At 36.7% G+C, this 22,281-nt stretch overlaps 6 protein-coding genes across 6 annotated transcripts; 3 read left to right on the plus strand and 3 right to left on the minus strand.

Annotated features, from left to right (window-relative positions):
• The first annotated feature begins 2,915 nt into the window (after positions 1 to 2,915).
• Positions 2,916 to 4,138, plus strand: LOC149379564 (uncharacterized). The gene is made up of 3 exons (XM_089604032.1): positions 2,916 to 3,460; positions 3,539 to 4,080; positions 4,112 to 4,138. The coding sequence occupies exons 1-3, from the start codon at positions 2,920 to 2,922 to the stop codon at positions 4,136 to 4,138; spliced, it is 1,110 nt and encodes a 369-aa protein (XP_089460158.1). The 5' UTR covers positions 2,916 to 2,919.
• Positions 4,139 to 5,525: 1,387 nt separating this feature from the next.
• LOC149379565 (uncharacterized) lies at positions 5,526 to 8,390 on the minus strand. The gene is made up of 5 exons (XM_089602454.1): positions 8,259 to 8,390; positions 7,217 to 7,900; positions 6,749 to 7,147; positions 6,504 to 6,652; positions 5,526 to 5,795 (listed from the first exon to the last, which is right to left on the minus strand). Exons 1-5 carry the CDS (start codon positions 8,334 to 8,336, stop codon positions 5,654 to 5,656), a joined length of 1,452 nt encoding a protein of 483 aa, XP_089458580.1. The 5' UTR covers positions 8,337 to 8,390; the 3' UTR covers positions 5,526 to 5,653.
• Positions 8,391 to 8,405: 15 nt separating this feature from the next.
• On the minus strand, positions 8,406 to 10,510 carry LOC149379566 (uncharacterized). The gene is made up of 3 exons (XM_089604033.1): positions 10,188 to 10,510; positions 8,807 to 9,667; positions 8,406 to 8,726 (listed from the first exon to the last, which is right to left on the minus strand). Exons 1-3 carry the CDS (start codon positions 10,263 to 10,265, stop codon positions 8,406 to 8,408), a joined length of 1,260 nt encoding a protein of 419 aa, XP_089460159.1. The 5' UTR covers positions 10,266 to 10,510.
• Positions 10,511 to 10,663: 153 nt separating this feature from the next.
• Positions 10,664 to 11,618, plus strand: LOC149379567 (uncharacterized). Its single transcript, XM_089604034.1, has 3 exons — positions 10,664 to 10,933; positions 10,995 to 11,151; positions 11,221 to 11,618. The coding sequence occupies exons 1-3, from the start codon at positions 10,664 to 10,666 to the stop codon at positions 11,616 to 11,618; spliced, it is 825 nt and encodes a 274-aa protein (XP_089460160.1).
• Positions 11,619 to 11,884: 266 nt separating this feature from the next.
• On the plus strand, positions 11,885 to 12,936 carry LOC149379568 (uncharacterized). Its single transcript, XM_089604035.1, has 2 exons — positions 11,885 to 12,157; positions 12,316 to 12,936. Exons 1-2 carry the CDS (start codon positions 11,885 to 11,887, stop codon positions 12,934 to 12,936), a joined length of 894 nt encoding a protein of 297 aa, XP_089460161.1.
• A 6,608-nt stretch (positions 12,937 to 19,544) lies between these two features.
• LOC149379569 (MIZU-KUSSEI-like protein (Protein of unknown function, DUF617)) lies at positions 19,545 to 20,662 on the minus strand. The gene has a single exon (XM_089603671.1). It carries the CDS (start codon positions 20,366 to 20,368, stop codon positions 19,679 to 19,681), a length of 690 nt encoding a protein of 229 aa, XP_089459797.1. The 5' UTR covers positions 20,369 to 20,662; the 3' UTR covers positions 19,545 to 19,678.
• Between the last annotated feature and the right edge of the window lie 1,619 nt (positions 20,663 to 22,281).

Genomic DNA, 22,281 nt, shown 5'->3' on the forward strand with positions numbered 1-22,281 from the left:
AGTCTTGAGAAATTATCATTATGGTCAAAGAAAGAACCTCGATAGAGAGAAAATATTGCACATGGAAGATATTTTGGTATCAACAATGTCACAACAAAAAATTACAAACCTTGGAAGATATTTTGGTATCAACAATGTCACATGGAAAATATTCCTCTAATTTCATTCATACAGGTAAATCTTCTCTAAACACTTGGAATATCTAGTGTCTTTCAACATTTCATTCATCCCCCATAAATCTTCTCTAAACACTTGGAATACATAGTGTATTTCGTGAGATATTGTTGTACTAATTTTTCAGGTTAACATATGGGATAATACATTAGAAATCACGATGATTAATTATTTTAAATGGGGTAGATTATAGATATAGTCTTGAGTATGGTACTTAAAAATCATATCTTATTTATACCCATATAATTTTTAATGAGTAATACTCATATCCTACCTATTAATCATTTATCCGGGTAAGACTCTGTTTATTATGATAGGGTCTTGCGGGTACCTGGATGTGCGGGTAAAATTGTCATCTTCCTATTCATAACATTTGGTTATTTTGGGTAAAATTACCACTGTTATTAAGTTACTAAACAGAAGTTGCATGTGTAAGATCAAGGATTAAAATATCGATATCGATACCCGATATCGAAGTTTTGATTTTACTGATCTATCGAGTATCGACGGATATATCGACGGATATTTTATAACAATTTCAATACCGACTACCGATGATATCGATGATATAATAATGACATATCGACTACCGACGGATATATCGACAAAAATCCTAAAAAAATAGATATTATGTTATATATATACATTATTTATATCTATAAATATACGTAATGAATGAATATATAACATTTATTTGAATTTTGAACCACTTGATTTTAACTTAAAACAATGGAATGCAAAAATAAAAAATAAAAATCTTTGATGTTATTTAGCTAACAAATAAAGTTCACCTTATTGGGAAATTAAAAAATTTAAAGAAATCACTCCATATAAACCTATGTGGTTCTATGAATTTTAATAAGCAAAAATGGGTCTTCATCCTCCCAAGAACTCAATTTTAAATTTTGGTCTTGTTTAGAGCAGTAAAAATAGGTATTTCAGGAATAACTTTTCTGTTTTGGCTGTTATAGTAATTTTTCTATAAAAACGGTATTTTGGGAATAAAACGATATTTTAGTAGTTATAGTAATTTTTTTTTTTACCGAACTTCCCATTTTTCCTTGATATCGTGGATATATCGGGATATATCATCGATATTTTGAACATTGTACAAGACACATGAAAATATTTTTGAAAGACAAAAAAAAAAAATTGAGCGTTTCCATAATTTTAACAAAGTCACATCGTGAGTACACCTAAAATTGGTGCAGCGAGGTGTTCGGTTTCTTCCAAACTCGTTGATTCAATCTCATAGAATACGACATTTAGAGGTCAAACACAAATATAAAGTGGATTTTGAATTTACAACCAATAAAAAAAGAGGCTTAAATAGCCTATCAAAACAAAACTCTAAATTAGAACCCTAAATCAAAACCACAATAGAATCAAAACGACAAAGGAAATAATGGGGAAAAAATCCTTCACATGAATTTGGCAATAAAAGTCGATTTAGGGACGGCCACGCCCGTCCCAACATAAATATCATGTTGGTCTTCAATTTGATATCCTGAAGAAAAAAATTAATGTATTATCTATTCTAAATTAACAAGACCACACAGATGAGAACTGCATTCATACACCAAAGGGGGACCAAATGAAAATTTTGCTAAGCCTTCTTACACTCTGCCCCTACAAATGTGACTCATCGCCAATTCACCAATCACCATGTATAGTGACTCACGTTATTAATTTTTGTTGGCGTGACAAAATTAAATGCGAGTAATAAACTAATAAATGTTTCTATTGAGAAATTTCATTAATTGGGCTTAATAACCCATTAAATATCAAGATTAGACCCTAATGTTTAAAAATATCTAAATATGGACTTTTGTACCGAAAATGGACAAAAATGCCCCTGAGACTATATCAGCTCAGCCTCACTCTCACTCTCACACTCGCTCAAACTCTTTCAAATCCACTCAAATCCTCTCTACTTAAGCGGGTTTCAAAAGAATCATGGGTAAGATTACTAACTTAATCATTTTTACAAAGTTTATGAATGTATATGATAGAATGTAGCATAAAAAATCGATCAGATCTGAAAACAAAGTCCAAAATCTGGGTTTAACTTGTTTGTACGATGGTATACGATGAAATTTAAATTTGTGTACGATGAAATTTAGAAAAAAAATTGGATTCTGTACGATGCTGTACGATGGTGTACGATGGTATACGATGTTGTACGATTCCGTACGATGCCTCTTTTACAATGTACGATTCTGTACGATGGTATACGATGCTGTACGATGCAGTACGATGTCTATCAGTAAGATGATGTACGATGATGTACGATAGTGTACGATGGTATACGATGTTGTACGATGCAGTACGATGGTGTGCGATATAGAAGCTTATTTTGCATAGTTTGACTGTTTTTTTGCAGTTTTTGTCATGATTAACGGCACTTGGGAGAAGGAAGGACACCAATGGGTTTTCACCAATGCAGAATTTCGTGCATTTGTAATTCCGAAAGAGGTAACGTACACGGAGTTAGTAGATTTCTTATACGAGAAGTTCGAGTTAGACAGATTCGCGTTCGACTTAAAACTCGAAGTCCCATACGAAGTCGGTACAATTCCAGTAGGCCCTGCCGTATTGAAGGACAATGGTGATGTTTCGCATTTTATGAAGCACAAATATCGTAATAGATTTCCACTCTGTGTAAGTTTGGTACCGAAACAGATCGAGGTCATTGCACCTATTGCGTATCGAGGATTATGTAAAGGGAAAGATGTGGAAGTTGGAATGGTGTCTCGCAATGAACCGAAGAAGAGACGGAATACTCTTGTTATCGAGGATCGACAAAAAGATCCTATAATTGAAAACAAAGACGGTGGCTGTGACGATGACTTGTTTAACGAGTACAAGGGTGCCGGAAACGGTGACGAAGTATACAGGCGTGATAGAGATTGTAATCACAACAGTGACGAATATGATGGACACAATGGTGATGAATACGAAGATGGCGAAGGTGATGAAAACGAAGGTGGCGAAGGTGATGAAAACGAAGGTTGCGATGGTGATGAAGAGAATAGTGATGGATATGACGGAGATAACAATGGTAGAGGTGAAGAATTTGAAGAATTTGCCAATCCCGAAGAATATGAAGAATTTGTGGAAACGTTTACGGTACCAACGGGTCATTGTGAACCATCGGGTCAATGTCAGCGTGAGCCTCCGATGATCGGATCACCTATCGTTCCTTATTCATGGAAAGCACCCGAGTTCAGCGCCGATGATGTTGTGAAGGAAAACCCGAGTCATTATCCAAGTCATTCTTCTACAGGTAATTTAAGTGGATTCAAATGAGATTCAAGTATAATATGAAACCACATATTGTTTAACTAACCTTTGAAAGTAACAGGTAGCTCAGAAGAAATATATATTGGGCAGCAATTTGAAAACAAGCATGAACTGAAGAAACATATCCACTTGTACGCGTTGAAACATAATTTCGAATTTAGAGTGAAATCTTCTTCGAAAAAGAGATGGTATGTTCTATGCAAAAACGAGAGATGCACATGGAGGTTGAGGGGTGTCGTGCAGTGGTCTGAGATGTGGGAGATTACGTCGTACGAGGGTAAACACTCATGTGGGCGTGTTGTTCGAACAGAGGGCCATCGAGGAGCGGCACCATGGGTCATCGGTCACGTATTTAAAGACAAGTACTCAATTAACTCTATGGCGGAGTATTCGGCGCATAACGTCAGGGAAGAAGTGAAGACAAGATGGGGTGTGAACGTATCGTATTTGAAAGCTTGGAGATCCAGGGAGAAAGCTATTGGGTACGTGCGGGGTACGCCGGAACAATCGTACCAGAAGTTACCGTCTTGGCTGTACATGTTGAAGCAAAAGAATCCTGGGACGTTAACAGACTTTGTGCGAGATGGTGATAAATTCAAGTATGCTTTCTTTTCCATTGGTGCGTGTCGTAGAGGCTTCAAAGCATGTCGGCCGGTCATAGCATTGGACGGTGCATTTCTGAAGACAAAATACGGGGGACAGTTGCTTTACGCAATTGCAATGGATGCGAATTCACAATTATATCCACTTGCATTCGGAGTTGTAGATAGCGAGTGTCATGCTTCTTGGATTTGGTTTTTGAGAAGATTGCGAGAAGCTATCGGTGAAGACGTACCTAATTTGGCGTTCATATCCGATCGCCACGTTAGCATCATACATGGTGTCGAGGTTGTGTTTCCTGGTATCCCTCACGGAGCATGTTACCATCATTTACAACTGAATGTCCAACACAAGTTCAAGACAGACCATTGTCGCTTTGAACTTTACGATGCGGCTTACGCCTTCAGTAAAACAGCATTCGAAGCTAATTTTAGACAGTTGAGACGTAAGGATGTCGAGATGGCAAAGTATCTTGAAGAAGTTGGTGTCGATCGGTGGGCCAGAGCTTTCTTTCCTGGAAAACGGTAAGAGTCTAGAACTTCTTTTGTACTGAATTTTTTATGTCGTTGATTATATAAATCAAGTATGTTTTATATAGGTACGACCTAATGACGAGCAACAACGCAGAAAGCTTCAACAACAAAACAAGGAATGCGAGGACGTTTCCCATTACGACGTTGCTCGAGTTTATTCGATTCACACTCCAAACTTGGTTTTTTGAACGAGAAGAGATAGCGAACAAGTTGAACACAAAATTGACACCAACGTGGCAAAATGATCTCGCACAGCTAAATAATAAGGCACAGTTCGTCAATGCGTACGGACTTGGTCTATATGAATGTCATGTCAAAGACGTAAGAGGTGATTTCGATGTAGACCTTATGGCGAAGACGTGCACTTGCGGACTACCACAACAATTGAATATCCCGTGCGAGCATTCTATCGCAGCAGCCCAACATCGAAGCGTGGACGTGTACTCGTTATGCAGTGACTTTTATTTGAAGGAGACGTGGATTGAGATGTACAAGGAAGCCATATATCCGGTTGGCAATGAAGATCAATGGGATGTCCCGGATGAGATAAAAAACATGAAAGTTTCGGAACCCGTTGAAAAGAAGCAAGCCGGTCGACCGAAGAAAAGTAAACAAGGAAGAAGAAGAATTAATCGATACCCATCTCAAGGCGAAAAGATTGTCGTGCAGCGAAAATGCGGGAAATGTGGTGGTAGGGGACATAACAGAAAAACATGCACTTGGAGGGATTAAAACTTTAGACTTTGTGTGTTATTTTTATTTTTAAGTTTAAAACTTTAACGTTTATTTGAGTCACTTTTTTATCTTGTTTAATGGCGTCAAGATGCAACTTTAGTTGTTTATAAATGTCTCGAGTTCTAAACCCTTTGTGAATGTGTGAATTTTTGATGTTTTTTTTTTTGTGAATCTCTTTAATTGAATTACATGTTTATAAGGTACAATAAAAAACACAATAGTCAACAAACCATCTCGATAATATGTTTATAAGGTACTATTACATAGAAAACCAAAAAGATAAAAAATAAACATCCGAAAATACAAAATCACGGGATAAGGTGGTTGTAGAATAAGTCCACGCACCATTTCTTCCTGAACATTCTCATATTCTCACTTTGAAGAGTGTCAAATGATTCGTTCAGTACTACGTGCTCGACATACTTCAATGCGAACATCCCGCAATCACCGCTACAGCACAAGAATAAGTTGTCACAAATAGTTGAAACATAACTTGAAAAAACATGATTGTTTAGAGAAAGTTGTCAAAAAAAAGTTCAAATAACTAGTAAAATAACTTGTCAATTAAAACTTGTAAAAAAAAAAAAAAAACTTCTAAAATAACTTGTCTTGAAAAAACATGATTGTTTAGAGAAAGTTGTCAAAAAAAAGTTCAAATAACTAGTAAAATAACTTGTCAATTAAAACTTGTAAAAAAAAAAAAAACTTCTAAAATAACTTGTCAATAAAAACATGATTGTTTAGAGAAAGTTGTCAAAAAAAAGTTCAAATAACTAGTAAAATAACTTGTCAATTAAAACTTGTAAAAAAAAAAAATAACTTCTAAAATAACTTGTCAATAAAAACATGATTGTTTAGAGAAAGTTGTCAAAAAAAAGTTCAAATAACTAGTAAAATAACTTGTCAATTAAAACTTGTAAAAAAAAAAAAAAAACTTCTAAAATAACTTGTCTTGAAAAAACATGATTGTTTAGAGAAAGTTGTCAAAAAAAAGTTCAAATAACTAGTAAAATAACTTGTCAATTAAAACTTGTAAAAAAAAAAAAAAAAACTTCTAAAATAACTTGTCAATAAAAACATGATTGTTTAGAGAAAGTTGTCAAAAAAAAGTTCAAATAACTAGTAAAATAACTTGTCAATAAAAAGATAATTGTTTACCTGTAAGCACATTGTGGGACCTTGTCATCGACGATCCACGTCGGCACAGTGAACTTAATTTCACCATGTTCACTTTCCCGGTAAGAGTGGGGATGGTTCTTGAAGAAACCACCTATGGCCACAACCCTAGCAAATGCTCGACTCCAAGTCTGAATAATAAACATTTTAACAATGTTAAGTAACTCTTAATTTAATTAATTGTTGCTCTAAGGTAATAATTGTGAATAACATAACATTTTACGTACCTCCATCAGCTCAGTGAAGTCCTTTTGATGTCTCGACGACTGCATGAGATCCTTTTGGCAGTCGAAGACGGTAATGGTCCAGGCCTCGATGTCGATCCGAAATGTGAACCAATGAAGGTTCTGGAAGTTCACGACGAACAGGATCTCTCGAGCACCATCCCAAGGCAAAATATCGGCGTCCCTATACCCAGTCATCGGGCTAATAGTTGCCCTCATGTCCCAGTCCACGGGTTCGGGCTCTGCTCCCAGTTCGATGGCCTTGTTGATGTTCGCTTCTTCCGTTCTGAATCGGCCGTACACGTGCTGGACCCACCGACAATCCATGATTCGGACGTCTTGCCGATAACCGTCGAGACCTCGTTGGCGAGCCCGAACCATGTGAATCATAGCATCAATATGCTGAGACATTACAAACATATAGCGTTATTTTAAATTGATTGGAAAAAGTGAAATTATATAATAACGTACCGAATCATGTAGCCATTTGGTTTCTGTCAATATCGTGTCGAAGAAAATCGTGTCTGCGTCGCACGTCTTCAGTCGAACAGACTCCATGAATTTGCCGTCCCACTTTTTTATCCGCAACCACTTAACGAAATTATCAAACTCTTTTTGCTTCGCGTCCTTCAACGGCTTGAACTTGGGGATCGGCTTTTCCAAATACTTGGGCCTCGTCGGATCAGTGAATTCGGACCAACGCGACGTCTTCTGTCGCACTTGCCGATGTGGACGTGCCGGAGTAAGCTGTGCCTTCTGTCTTTTCCTTAGAGGAGTTGTGAGCGGGCGTAGCTTATCCGAAATGTCTTCTCTACGAGGACTCGACGAAGACGTCGACAACCTGGGAGAAGTCACCGGCCTGATCTCCGATCGCTTCGACGACTCGCGATGCGTTGAAGATGGCTTCTTCGACTTCTTCGATGACTCGCGATGCGTAGAAGACGGCTCTGACTTCTTCGATGACTCGCGATGCGTAGAAGACGGCTCTGCCTCATGCGATGGAGACGCCGGCTTTTGACTAGCCGCCGGAGGAGGAGGAGGAGGAGGAGGAGGGGTCCGGCGTTTACGACCATCATCTTGGGTCGTGGGAATTTCACCCCCAGGCAAGCCCGTTGCGTCCTCGAACAAAATGTTCAGCCTCCTCCACATAGAAAGCTGAAAGTCAAAGTAATAAAATATGTCACAAAATTTAAACTTGTCAAAAAAATTTAAACTCAACTCTAAAATTTAAACTCAACTCTAAAATTTAAACTCAACTCTAAAATTTAAACTCAACTCTAAATTTTAAACTTAACTCTAAAACGTTAAATTATATTTAAACTTAACTCTAAAACGTTAAATTATATTTAAACGTAACTCTAAAACGTTAAATTAAATTTAAACTCAACTTTAAAACGTTAAATTAAATTTAAACTCTACTTTAAAACGTTAAATTATATTTAAACTTAACTCTAAAACGTTAAATTAAATTTAAACTCAACTTTAAAACGTTAAATTAAATTTGAACTCTAACCTGTCTAACACTCATGCGCTCAACTCTACGGCCGGTCGTGGCAAGAGAACGTAAGACTATCCCTTGTGACTGAATCATTCGTTTTTGGGATGCTAGCAGTTGTTCTTGAGATGCTCGCAGTTGTTCTTGGGAAGCTCGCATTTCTCCCTACATTTCCCGTGTTATGACAAAGGCCTCGGGAATGTCGGCGCGAGAGGTCGCTGTAGGCCTCGATCCCATTGCGGGAGTGGTCGGACTAGCAAGACGAACACGTGGAGTGTCTGACACGTGTTCGTCGTCGGAGTCTCCGACGATGGCATCTTCTGCAACAGTCGCGACTCGATCTATTTCTTCTTCGATGTCTCGCGGCTCTGTCGCATCTTCGCCCTCGATGTCTATGGGATACAGACATTTGCTCGTCTGTGTCTCGAGGAGAGTGAACATTTCTTTCTCTGGTGCCCTTGGTCTCAGCATTTGAAGAACACCCACCTACAATACATTAATAAACGTTACCAATATTCCAAAATAATGTAAAATACATTAATAAACGATAAATAATAAAAAGTTACCGTTTTTTTATTCAAGACCGCCTCGATGTCTTTGCCCATTATGAGCACATTACTAGACCACGAGTGCATCCGGGGCACACGAATCCCCTGGTTCGACCCGAACCTCATCCCGATCTCTGGGATAGCCTCGTACGCCCAGTAATGAAGGGTATGGAGATTACCCGTCAATGTGTACTTGGCCTCTTTCTGTGCCACATTTGGCTTGTCCTTCAACTTCTTTTGCAGCGTTTCGTGATAACGCCGTAGGTTCACCGACAAGCTGGAATACGTCTCTGCCCAACTCAAATTTCCCCAAGGCATCTTGAAGAAGAAGGGGAGGTCTTGAACGATGTATAGAAATTTCTGCCACCTTTCTTCGATGGCTTTGTTGGCCGGCTGCCCCAGAAGATACCCGTAGACGAATACGAGCAGCCCGAGCTTGAACGCAGCGTCAGGGCTTCGACATATGGTGAACGCGTTGATCAACGCGCTCAACTTGCTTCCGGCAACGCCGTTCAAGTGATCCGTGATCAATCCATCGTTCTTTCGCTCGTCTTGTTCGGCTTTGGTCGGACCGTCTTCATAAGTCATCCCCGAGACGAGTGCGTACTCGAGGCGTCCAAATCGTACCCGTTTGCCTCCGATACCAAAATGTATCTCGCCGCGTACCGTCGCCTCGATCTTCTTCTGAAGGAGAGTATGTACGAGCACCGGTGAGAAACCAAGCTCGCTCTCCGTAAAAAATTGCTCGAACGGAGTCCCGAGGATTCTTTCTTTTATCCCGAGCTCATCGAATCTACTCCGTACAAGCTTCAAGATCCCCGTCCCACCGTACGTGATACGCCCCGGGAATGAGACGTTGTACATGTAGTTCAAATTGTCCTAAAAAAACAACAAAATTAAGTCAGAAATTAAAAACATCGTACAGCATCGTACAGTATCATATATCATCGTAAAACAAGAAATTAAATTTTTTAAAAACATCATCGTATAGCATCGTACAACATCGTAAGACAAAAATTTATTTTTTTAAAAAACCATCGTATAGCATCGTATATCATCGTACAGCATCGTAAAACAAAATAATTAATTTTTTTTAAAAACCATCGTACAGAATCGTACAGCATCGTACGACACTTTTTTTTAAAAAACATAAACCCATCGTACACCATCGTATCGCATCGTACAGACCTATGCATTTCATCGTACGACATCGTACAGCATCGTACGACATCGTACGATGCATGAATATCATCGTACACTGCCCCCAATTTTTAACCCTAACTTTCTAAATCCGATCATAAACAGCTCAAATAACCACAAATCAGATAAATCCTAAGTCCTAATACATATTCTGACTATTTTTTATGAGATTTAACAAGAAATTAGTTGAAAAACTCACCTTTTTCGACGTTTTGAGATGTCGGGATTTCTGAGCATCACCGCCGCCGGATCTCGAAGAATTTCCATCGTACGCCATCGTTATCTATCGTACCGACTCGTACAAGATCGTCTGCCGTCGTACCGACTCGTACACAATCGTAGAGTTTTTTTTTTAGTGAGCGAGAGAGAGATGAGTTGTTTTCGGGGGGAATGAGACTGAGTTGAGATTCAAATAGGTTATAAGGGCATTTTTGTCCGATTATGGTACAAAAGTCCATTTTGGGATATTTTTCAATATTAGGGTCTAAATGAGATATTTAATGGGTTTTTAAGCCCACTTAATGAAATTTCTCTTTCTATTCCACATTGATGATGTCATATCAGCAAACTTTTGGAAAAACCTTACATGCAGAAAATATAAGTCTTTTCTATGGGGGCATCAAAGCCCTGGGTAATGACGGATTTCCGGCGATCTTTTACCAAAAGAATTGGGAGATGGTGGAAGAGCGAGTGGCGAGCGTTTGTTTGGGCATCCTCAACAACGGCGACCCGGTGACGGAGCTTAATGACACCGTTATCACCTTAATTCCCAAAGTTGATAACCCCGAAAAGGTTAGTGAGTTCCGACCCATTAGCCTTTGTAATGTGATTTACAAGGTGGTTTCGCGGTGTCTTGTGGCAAGGCTTAGGGCGATCATGGAAAGGGTGATCTCGGAGAACCAAGGAGCCTTCGTGGGTGGACGCCAAATTTTCGACAACATCATGGTATGCTTCGAGGGCATTCATACTATGAAGAGGGGAAGGTTCAAGAATGGGGGCTTTGCAGCCCTTAAAATCGATATGGCCAAAGCCTACGACCGGGTCGAGTGAATTTTCCGATATTAGCTTCGGTTGTGACGTGGCGGAGGAAACCAAGAGTGCTATGCTCGGAGTCTCCATAACGGAATGCCACCTTCGGTACTTAGGTCTACCCACGCTTACCGGTAAGAAGAAAGTGGAAGTCTTCGCGTTTATATGAGAGCGAGTTTGGGCTAAACTTCGGGCTTGGAGAGGCATTTGGTTCTCGCAAGCGGGACGTGAGGTCCTAATTAAATCGGTCCTCCAAGCGATCCCGAGTTACGCGGCGAGTTGTTTCCGACTCCCCAAAACGCTCGTCTCCGCGATACACAAAGCGGTGGCCAAGTTTTGGTGGGGTAATAGCGGGGATGAGCGGAAGACTCATTGGTGCAAATGGGAGGAACTTACCAAGCATAAGAGCGAAGGGGGCCTCGGCTTTCGCGACTTGGAAAAATTCAACCAAGCCCTTGTTGCGAAGAGTGTGTGGCGTCTTATCCGGAGATCGGGCAGCCTCATCGAGAGGGTTCTTCGGGAGAGTTATTACCCGGGTGGCAACATTCTCGGAGCCTCGTGTCCTTCCTACGGCTCAAACCTTTGGCGAGGCTTGGTGTAGGGTAAAGAAGTGATTATCAAGGGGTCGAGATGGAGAGTGGGGGATGGCGAATCGGTCTTTGTGGCAACGGATAAGTGGATTCCCCGGAATCGGGACTTCTCGCTTATTGATCCACCTTTTATACCCGATGACATACGTGTGGCGGAACTAAAAAATCATGATGGAGAGTGGAATGAAGCCTTGGTCCGAGTTATGTTCGAGAGAGAGGATGCCGATGCTATTCTTGCTATTCCCTCGAGCCGTGGGGGGGCAACTGATGTACTCCGATGGCACTTCTCCGACAACGGGAGTACAAGGTGAGGAGCGGCTATTGGCAAGCTTGTAATGCCTTGCCGAGACCGAGCCCTTCTTCTCCCTCGTCCTCGTCTAAGTGGTGGGACTTTCTTTGGAGACTCTCGATCCCCCCGAAAATTAAGCTCTTCATTTGGAGAGTTTGCAAAGGGTGGATTCCGTCGAAAACGATCCTCCACCGACGACTACCGCTGTCCTATTTGCCTCGGAGCTCCGGAGACGATCTTTCATGCCTTATAGGAGTGTCGGTGGGTAAAGAAAGTGTGGGCTCTCACTAGCTTTGAAGATATCATAAAAACTTACCAAGGGGAGGACGTGGTGGGAACCTTTGCCAATATCTCGGAAGACGTCAAGGTAGTAATTTTGAATTCCTTATAGTTATGGTGTGGGAGATTTGGAATCATAGGAACAAGGTTACCTCGGGAATGCGAAATGGTCCCCCAAAGCTCTTGTGGAGTGGGCTGGAGGCTTCCTTGACGAGTATAGGACCGCTAACAAGGCTCGGCGCCACGGGAGCTGCAAAGGGGCGGTGTCGGCTTGGCCTCCCCCGAAACCCGGTGTGCACGCGATTAATGTTGACGCGGCGATTGATGACACAAGGGGCCGCTACGGTACCGGCTGCGTGATTCGGGACCACCGGGGAATGGTGGTGGCTTCGGAGGTCTCGGTTAGTCATTTTGGTCTCTCGCCAGTGCTTGCGGAGGTGGCGGCTATTCGGCAAGGACTTGCGTATGCGGGTTATTTGGGTCTCAGGAGGGTGGTGGTCCAATCCGATTGTCTTCAAGTGGTGAATGCTCTTAAGAATAGAGACCCACCCCCGACGGAGCTTGGTACGATTTTAGAAGACATCAAGGTGAGCTCATCTTCTTTTATTGAGTCTAGTTTTATCTTTATTCCTCGCTCTTGTAATGAGGTGGCTCATAATTTGGCCAAATATGCTCTTGATATTGATTCGGAGGCTCGGTGGTCGGGGCTTGTCCGGCCTTGCGCCGTCCGTGGTGTCCTTAATGATCTTGTCAACTTGTAACCACGGTATTCCTCCGCCATACGTGAGGGCTTTAATTTAATTCCCGTGGTCCCGCCCACGTTTTATAAAAAAAATAAAATAAATTAGTAAAGGGCAACCATAATCTAATCTGTTCTTGGTACGGGGACAATGTTAATCACATTTCCAAATATTTTTTTATTACATTGTTTGGTGAGAGATAATTTAAAAAAATATAATTTTCTAAATAATAAGATTATCTTAAAACGAGATAATCTTAATACTACCTAAAAAGTGACTTTTAGATTCCACTAACGCGTCAATGTTTGATTTTTTTTTTTTAATTCACGTTTTTATCTTTTCATAATAAAAAAATAGTAATAATCACAGTAAAAAAAAATAAGTAACCTAGAGTCCTCAATGCACTCACACGTAACACATTCTTCAATTACAATAACCAGAACATCAAAATTGCCGATCAATACATAATCGTGAAAATCCTTTACTTCAAATACTATAACTTCGCCGGCCGCGTCGAAATTTCACCCCAAGATCAGTGGATAATTTCTTTTGTTTTAGACTTTTAGTCTCTTTTGCGATTCAGAAAGGACATATATATATATATATATATATATATATATATATATATATATATATATATATATATTATATTGGGTCGAATTTTTTTTTTTTCTATCGCTATTCTTGACGTTTCCCTTGCAAATTTGTTTGCTTTTAAAAAAATACTAAAAAAAAAAAAAAGATCACAGGTTCTCTTCCAAAGTTTTTTTTGCTTCCAATACCATCTAAGTATTAAACATAATCTACAAAGAATAGCCATGTTAATAAGCTAATACGTACTTTTAACTTTAATTGTTTATCAGTTGATCATGATCATATTGAATTCAAAAATGCTTTTTGGGGGATAGAATCATTTAATAAGAGTCCAAGAATGGTGCAAATAAATAAAACTGGTATTAACTTTTGTTGTTTAAATATTGACAACTAGGTGTTTGACGAAAGGCCTGAAAAAGAGAGTAGTTATTCATATGGTTGTGGCTGTAGTGCAATAAATTTGGATATCTGCTTACAGGCTGATTTGTGGTAAACTGACACTGAAATTTGGTTAATTTTTAGCTACAAATTCATAATGTTTTTTTTTTTTTTTTTTTTTTAAAAAACTTACTACGTACATATGAGAGGCTCATCATCATTGATCGGTCGATTCCATGGTTTTCTGTTTGTTTAATGTTTTTTTCATCTTTCTCTTTTTTATTATTATTTTTTTTATATAAAATACTCATCAAAATGATTATTGGGTAATAGTGGTAAGAGAGGCTCATCATCATTGATCGGTCAATGCCATGGTTCTCAGTTTTGTTTCATGTTTTTTTCGTCTTTGCCTTTTTATATATATATATATATATATATATATATATATATATATATATATATATATATATAAAATACTCATCAAAATGATTATTAGATAATGGTGGTAAAGGAGGCTCATCATCATTGATCGGTCGGCTCCATGGTTCTCTGTTGCGTCAACTGTTGACATCTGATGTCAACAACTGATAAACTTCGCCTAAAAACAATAAAAATTGCCCAAAACAAAAAGAGTCTCATTTTTTTGGCCAATCTCAAACGCACCCATAATAAACATACCCAAAAACCAATGAAAAGTTTGAAAAGAAAAAAAAAACTAACCTTGGACGAGGATCGGAGCTACGTTCTTCGTCGTGACCGGATCTATGAGCTTTGGTCGTGCTTCCTTGAGCGTGTCGGAGCTCAAATCCAAGAGTTTGGGTCAGCTCAACTTTGGTAAGGATTGGGTGAGCTCAAATCTAGGGTTTTGGTTCTCTTTTGGTTTTGAGGTTTTTTTTTTTTTTTTTTTTCTCTTAGCTGCAGAGAAAATGACGAGAGAGAGATGAGATGAACAAGTTATATTAAATGATAAATGAACAAATGATAATAAATGAGGTTATTAATTATAGATATAATAAAATAGTATTAAATGATGTTATTAATTAGTTTGGAGAGGTAGGTGTGAGATTGAAAGAAAATTTCAAGTGGAGGGTAAAATTGGTTTTTCACAATGAGTCAACTTGTATTTTTGGCCAAAATTATGTTTTGGTGGATTATTGGAAAAAGTTAGTGAGTAGGTGGTAGTTTGAGCAATTTCTCTTCCGAATATGGGTCGGTAACTCCCTAAATTTACAAAAACCAAAAACATTGCACTGAGTTACCCCCATTGACTCATATCATCAAGCCCACCTAAAATTATATGACCTAACATGAAGAAAAGAAAGAAGAGGAACTGAGAATAAGAGAGAAAGATATAAGATATAATTAAAGCATTAAATGTAGGAAAAATGATACATATATACCCCACATTTTAATGAAATATCGACTTTAAATTTTTATTTTCAAAAATATCGAGTTCATACCTTCTGTTTAACTAAAATGACAAAATTATACCTTTAAATAGATACAATGCCACGAATCTTCTTTTTATTGACTTTTCATTAACGTTGACTATAATATTTATATGTAAACACCAATTATCTTTATTCATTCGCGCTATATATCTATTTTATTTAAAAATGGAAAAAAAAAAAAAAAAACAACAGTCTCTGAATCGTGGAGAAGACAGAAAGAGGCAAGGGGTAAAAATTGACAATTGATAGTCATGAAAATTATAGATTCAAACAGAGAATTCAGGATTTAGAGTTGCAATTCAAACACGGAATGAAGTCATCTCTTAGGAAATATGAATTTCATTGTTTAATTTCGATTAAAGGTTATTTTTTATATTTTGAATTTAAAAGTTAGGGTACTCGTTTGGATTTGATTCCATTTTTTTTATAAGAGTTAACATCAATCAAAATGAGATTAGTAACACTGTTATCCATTTCAATGTATAATTTCGTCCTTTTAGTTAAACAGATGATATTAAAACTAAATATTAAACTCGACATATTTCACTAAAACACAGAGTATATATGTGTTATTTTCCCTTCATCAGAAAAAAATAAAATCATCTTAAATTTTCGAATTTCATAGTAATATTTCATCTGATTTCATCTTAATTCATCGGATTTTATTGGAAAAAATTTCAAATTCAAAATCTTAACTTTTTCAAAACTGATCCAAATAATCTAATTATCACTCTAATCATTATTAAAACTATCCTGCAATAATACAAACACGAAATAAAAACAGAAATCTTACTTTTTTATCACTTGTTTGACCATCAGAATCCTAAATTTGAAAGAAAGAAAAATCATTTTGAGTGAGAATGAGAGAGAGAGAGTGAAAAAGGGAAAAATGGGCTGAAATGATATTTTTGTTCGATTTTTTGTTAAAAGTCGAGTTTTAAATATCTTGCAAGTATGAAATCTAATCTTGATATTTCTCAACTTTTGAGGTCCAAAAATAAAATTCTCATTTCTTTTCTATTCTTCTCCCTCTTTCTACGACTCAAAACTTTGAGCTACCATTGGTTTAAGGAAATCCCTAACCAGCCATGCTACGAAGAGAGTTGTACACTATTTCAAGATCAAAATATAAACAAAAAAATAAATAAAACACTCGAGTCGAGTACTGGATTCATCTATTAGATCCTTAGTCATGTTTCTTTAATATATATATATATATATATATATATGTGTGTGTGTGTGTGTGTGTGTGTGTGTGTAAAATTACTGTAAAATTATTGGGTTCGAAGCTAACTCATGAATTGATCATGTAATTAGTAAATGATGTCACGAAATATATTATTCTAATTCATCCATTCCACACAATATGGTGGAAAACGTACATCAGGAAAAAAGAAAATATTAATAAGGAGAGGGATGCACGATGTGTCTCTGAAATTTGCTGACTACATGCGTATAATGAAATAGATCTCTCTGTCCGATTGCCTCTCGATAGTATATCGAAAAATCACATAAACGAGTCACTTGAAATGCTGAAATTATAATTAGTTAACGTTTTAAGTAAATTTTAAATATAATCACAATTAACGTGACTTTATTATTCATTTAACAAATTACGTGATTATCTTTCGTTTAAAAATCGATAAAAAAAAATGCCTACGTAGATAACGTTTGGGTGCAACGAAATAGGCAATATTTGATACACGTTATACTAATTTATTTTGTGATATTCCCTTTCATAATTTGTAGTCCAATTAGTAGCTCTGAAACGTCCATTTGAGTGTCATTGACTTTCTATTTTTATTCACACGTTTGATATGGTTTATTATATAAATCCCCTTAATTAGAGATTAGTTTTGGTTTTTTTTTTTTAACGTAGCAAATACAGTTCAAAAAGGCAATTGACCATTATTTGTTATTTCCAAATTTTTAATTTCTTGTTTTAGTTATAAATATTAATTCGTTAAACGAATTTATTTTGTTTTGTTCATTATCATGTCAGATTTTTCAATTTATTTTAATCAATATATAATTTATTCTTTTATTATATTTCATAATGACTTTCCTTTAAAAAATTTGAATTTTAATTCGCAAGCATAGACTATGCAATATTTAACTGATTTAATTGATTTTTATTTACGGAATCTTCAAACGTTGGCTAGTAGTTAGTTTTTTTATTATTTTTTTTTATTTTGCTACATTTATTTTTGTAAATGGTTAGATTACAAAATAAATTAAAAATTGACTACTTCCTTAAATCTAAGTTTGAGATTGGCTACGTAGCTAGATTGTCCATATTATATATCTTTCAAACTGTAAAACAAATATATGCATATATGTACAATTAAGACGCCATAACAATAAAAAAAAAAAAAAAAAAAAAAAAAAAAAAAAGAGTCAATACATATAAAAGTGAATATTCGGTTAACTTCAATTAATTGTTAACCGAAGTGAGCTGTTATCGGTTAACTTTTAACCGAAAAAAATTCAACCCAATTAACTTCAATTAACCGAAATAACCGTGTACCAATGCATCCAGAGAGAGTCTGATAATTTATATACGTGTCATTGATTTCTTGTACTGTTGTACATGCATATTCACATTACCAATGCAGACTAAAATGCAGACACGAGTACCAACGCATATTCACATTGCAAGATTTCGGTTAACCTCAATTAATTGATAATTTACTCGATTAAAATTAACCGAACGGTTAATTTTAACCGAAAATTCGGTTAAAATTAATTGTTCAATTAATTTTACTCGATTAAATTCAGTTAAAAAATAAATAAGAAATATCTATTTAACCGAATTTCCTTCTTTAAATACATACAAACATTTGAGAACATCATTAGGGTTCTTCCCTATAAACTCTACGAGAAAAAAGTGAAACAAGACTTAATATGGTTTCAAATTTATTTTTTTACTGGACATTGTCGTTAACCGAAGATTTCATAGGTAAACGTACACTTTTGTTGCAAACGATAATATTCATATTGCTTATTATAACAGAAAAGCTTATACAAATAGTCATTTAAACTAATTATACAAAATTATACCAAGGTTTAAGCTTTCAGCTAAAGAGCTAAATATCGTTTTACAAAAATAAATTCGGTTGACATTTTCACAATAATATCGAGCACTATATAAACACTCAATGACGGTAAAAAAAGAAAAGAAAAAAAGAAAAGAAAAGAAGAAGAAGAAGTTATTGATATACGTGATACTTCTACATCTGTTACAATTTTGACTATTTTGTTAAGTTAAGGCGAAATTGAACTATTTTACAAATTCCTTAGTTTCATCGGCTATTTACTAGACCAAGAAAAAAAAAATTGGTATGATATGAGACAAGCAAGAATATATATAATCATTGTATAATCATCTTATGATCAGAAAGCACGAAACACAGCACAATCAAACAAATTACATTATCTATTTTATTTACAATTTCAACGAGACATTGATGCCAAAAAAAAATTACGTAAGTAAATAGCTGGACGTCAAAAAAATACGCATGAAAAAAATGTGTTAGAGCCGGGGGTGAAATCCAAATCCTTTATCTCTTTTTGATGTCTCGTGTCAATCCAATCAAAATAAATCAATTTAATCATTTTAATTTATATTTAAATAAATATAAATTAATAATTAAATAAAATGATGGGTTTAAATGTAATAAGAATCCTCAAAGTAAGTATAAAACAAAAAATTACCCATACATATTCATTGACTAATTACTAGACCATAAAAACAATGGTAGGAGACAAGCACACGAATATATATATATATATATATATATATATATATATATATATATATATATATATATAATTATCTTATGATAAGAAAGCACAAATTACATTCTGTATTTTATTTACAATTTCACCAAGACATTGATGCCAAAAAAAATCATGTAAGTAAATAGCTCGACATCAAAATAAAAAAATGTGTTCAGCAGGGGTTGCTTAAATGTAAGTATCATCAAAGTCAAATATACAACAACAAATTACGCATACATAATACATATACAAATCATATAATCAACATCTTTCGCGACCGTACGTACGTCCAAAAAAAAAAAAACGAGGATGATCATCATGTTCATGTTCATATCCGTACAAAGAAGATGCTAATTAAGGTCGACGTCAAACAAAAAAAGAAAGACACATATGACGCATGAAAAAAAAAATGTTAGAGCCGGGGGTGGCTTAAATATAACGTAAGGTATGATCAAACTCGAGTATTAAAACAATAAATTAGCCCTATACACATATACAAATTAGAATCAATATCTGTTTACGTGCAAAAAAAAAAAAAAAAAAAAAAACGACGACGTTTTTCATAAGCGTACAAAGAAGATGCTAAGCTCGGTGCCGTTATTCCCGTCGGGGCTCATCATATGGTAGGTCTCGGAGTCCCTGGAGCCGACGACCCGCTCGAAGTGCGCGCGCAGGTAGGTGAGCTCGCCGGCGACGTCGGCGTCGGCGGAGGGCAGGACTCCGGCGCCCATGGAGACGGCGTGGAGGAGCTGCATGACGGTGAGGTCGTCGTCGGTGGGCTCGCGGCGAACGGCGTAGCCGGACTTCTTGCCGTTGCAGAAGAGCGTCCAGACGGGCTCGTCGACGATCCTGGTGGCTCGGTCGCGGGGCCCGCGGCGGTCGCACTCGAGGGCGAGCCTGACGAGCCCCGCCCCCATGTCCTGGAGCAGGCGGCCCGTGGGGACCGCCAGCTCCAGGACCAGGGTGGGCAGGCACCGCGGGCTCTCCTGGATCGCCAGGTTCACCCGCGACTTTCGCTGCCCGAAGAGCGTCCCCGTCACGCGCACGTGCGCGTGGTGGTGGTCCCCGCCGCCGCCGGCCATGTTCGGCATCTTGCAGCCGGCGGGGGCGATGATGGGGAACGACCGGAACACGGACCGGACGCGGCGGAGGATCTTTGCGGGGCCCGATTGGCTCGACCGCCCCGAGCCCTTGTGGGAGGCTTGCAGGGATATCGCCGGCCGGTTGTTCGGCGACGGCGGTATCGCCATCGTGATTGGCTCGATCTCGTCGGTTGATTATTGGTTGATGGTATGGTCTGGTATGGAATATGGATGAGATAATGATGATGATGATGAACGGGTTTTTGGTCTTGTGTTGGGATATGGACTCTTTTTTTTGTGTTTTATTTATAAAAGGGTTTGTTTGTGGATCGCACGTTTTTTGTGGAATTTTTTTTATTTTTTATTTTTAAAAGAGTTGTGAATTGAAGAGGAATTTTTATGGGGGGATTGATGTTTTCTTTCTAGAAGATTTTTGTTTTAAAATTTATTTATTGGTATGTGTCTATGTGTAAGTTTGTTGAGGAACATGATAAATATATATATATATATATATGTGGTATATATAGTTTTTCTAAAAATAGGTTGGTGATAGTTATCGTCTCAAATAATTAATTTACTGAAGGAATGTGTGTCGGTTTATAAATAATGTAGACAACGAAAATATAAACGCATTTCTTGTTGAATATTAGTTTGACTTAAATTAAGAGGTGTTTTGGGATATTTGACAAAACATGGGCACTGTGTATTGTATACCTGACACGAGATGATCAATAACATTATTAATGGGGTTTTAAGTAATTTAATATCTGATATATTCTTCTGATAATATATATATATATATATATAGCTTTGGCTTTGGACATTGAATTTGATTGTCGTCCTTCTATATATGGAAACTTTTGCCCCCATGGTGTGATTACTTTGTCTTTATTTAGGTTTTAATTTTGTTTGAGCTTAAAGACAACTCTGCTACTGCTAGAGGGTTGTTTTGGCTTTAGTTGTCATTTGTCGGAGTTTTTTTTTTTTTTTTTTTTTTTTTTTTTTGTTCTTCACGATTTCGATTTATTTTACCGGATTATTTCTGTTAAACAATTGTAGATCAGTTTTTGTTACAGACAGAACGAGGGATGAAAAGAAAATAATAATAAAACTAAAAACCGTCTAATCTACCCATACTATACCAGTTACCAAACCGTAGAATATATTTAAAACCATACCGTACCACTTATAAATGGCATGGATTTTGTACGTGGTTATACTGTTACAGCATTGCTTTATAAAAAAGTAATAAAAATTTATAGCCGTAATTAAAAATATTTATAATATATTCAAGGGTTTATGTGCTTATTTATTGTAGCAGAGTTGAAAATAAATATATGGACCAATGTCTTAGAAATTACGATGAGCCAAATAACTAGCTCAAATAATCCCCTCTTTTGAAATTGTAACTCAATTATTAACATATTTAAAAAAATAGCTAATTTATTATAACAAGAATGTCTTGAGGTTGACGATCGAGAGGGAGAAGAATGTCTTGAAGCTCGCCGGAGATTTCACGAGGAGAAAAATCGCATTCGGAAGTTTGTAATCGTGAATCGTAAAAATCGGGGTTTGTAATCGTCCAAATCGTAATTCAATTTGGACGTTTCTAATTTTGAAAACGGGTTCCGTTGAGTTTGGGTATTTATGTAGAGGGGTATAATTGTAATGTTGTAATGTGAATTTTAAGTTTGGATTATTTTCCTATATAAATTAATAGTTTGATTATAATTTTATAAGAGCTAGGCTATTTGGGCTACATATTTACAAATCTCAAAAATATTTTATCATGATTCATATTCCGCTCCACAATTTTGTTCAATATATATATATATATATATATATATGTATCTATATATATGTATCTATTTTGTGTTATGATTAATATTTAAGTTTGAATAGAATTTGGCTTTATTATAAAGTATGATATGCTCTTCTTATCATAATTTGAATTTTAATGGTTATTTATCTGTTTAGTTTTATTAGCATTATTAATTTTATATGACAACATCTTTTTCTCAATGTTAGATAATAGCCTAAACCTAAATTTATTAAAATTTAATAGACACTGATCCGATTAT

Source organism: Urtica dioica, chromosome 12 (genome assembly GCF_054948205.1).
Source record: "Urtica dioica subsp. dioica isolate 48M chromosome 12, U.dioica_male_clone48M_v1_H2, whole genome shotgun sequence".
In the NCBI taxonomy this organism is placed as follows: Eukaryota; Viridiplantae; Streptophyta; class Magnoliopsida; order Rosales; family Urticaceae; genus Urtica; species Urtica dioica.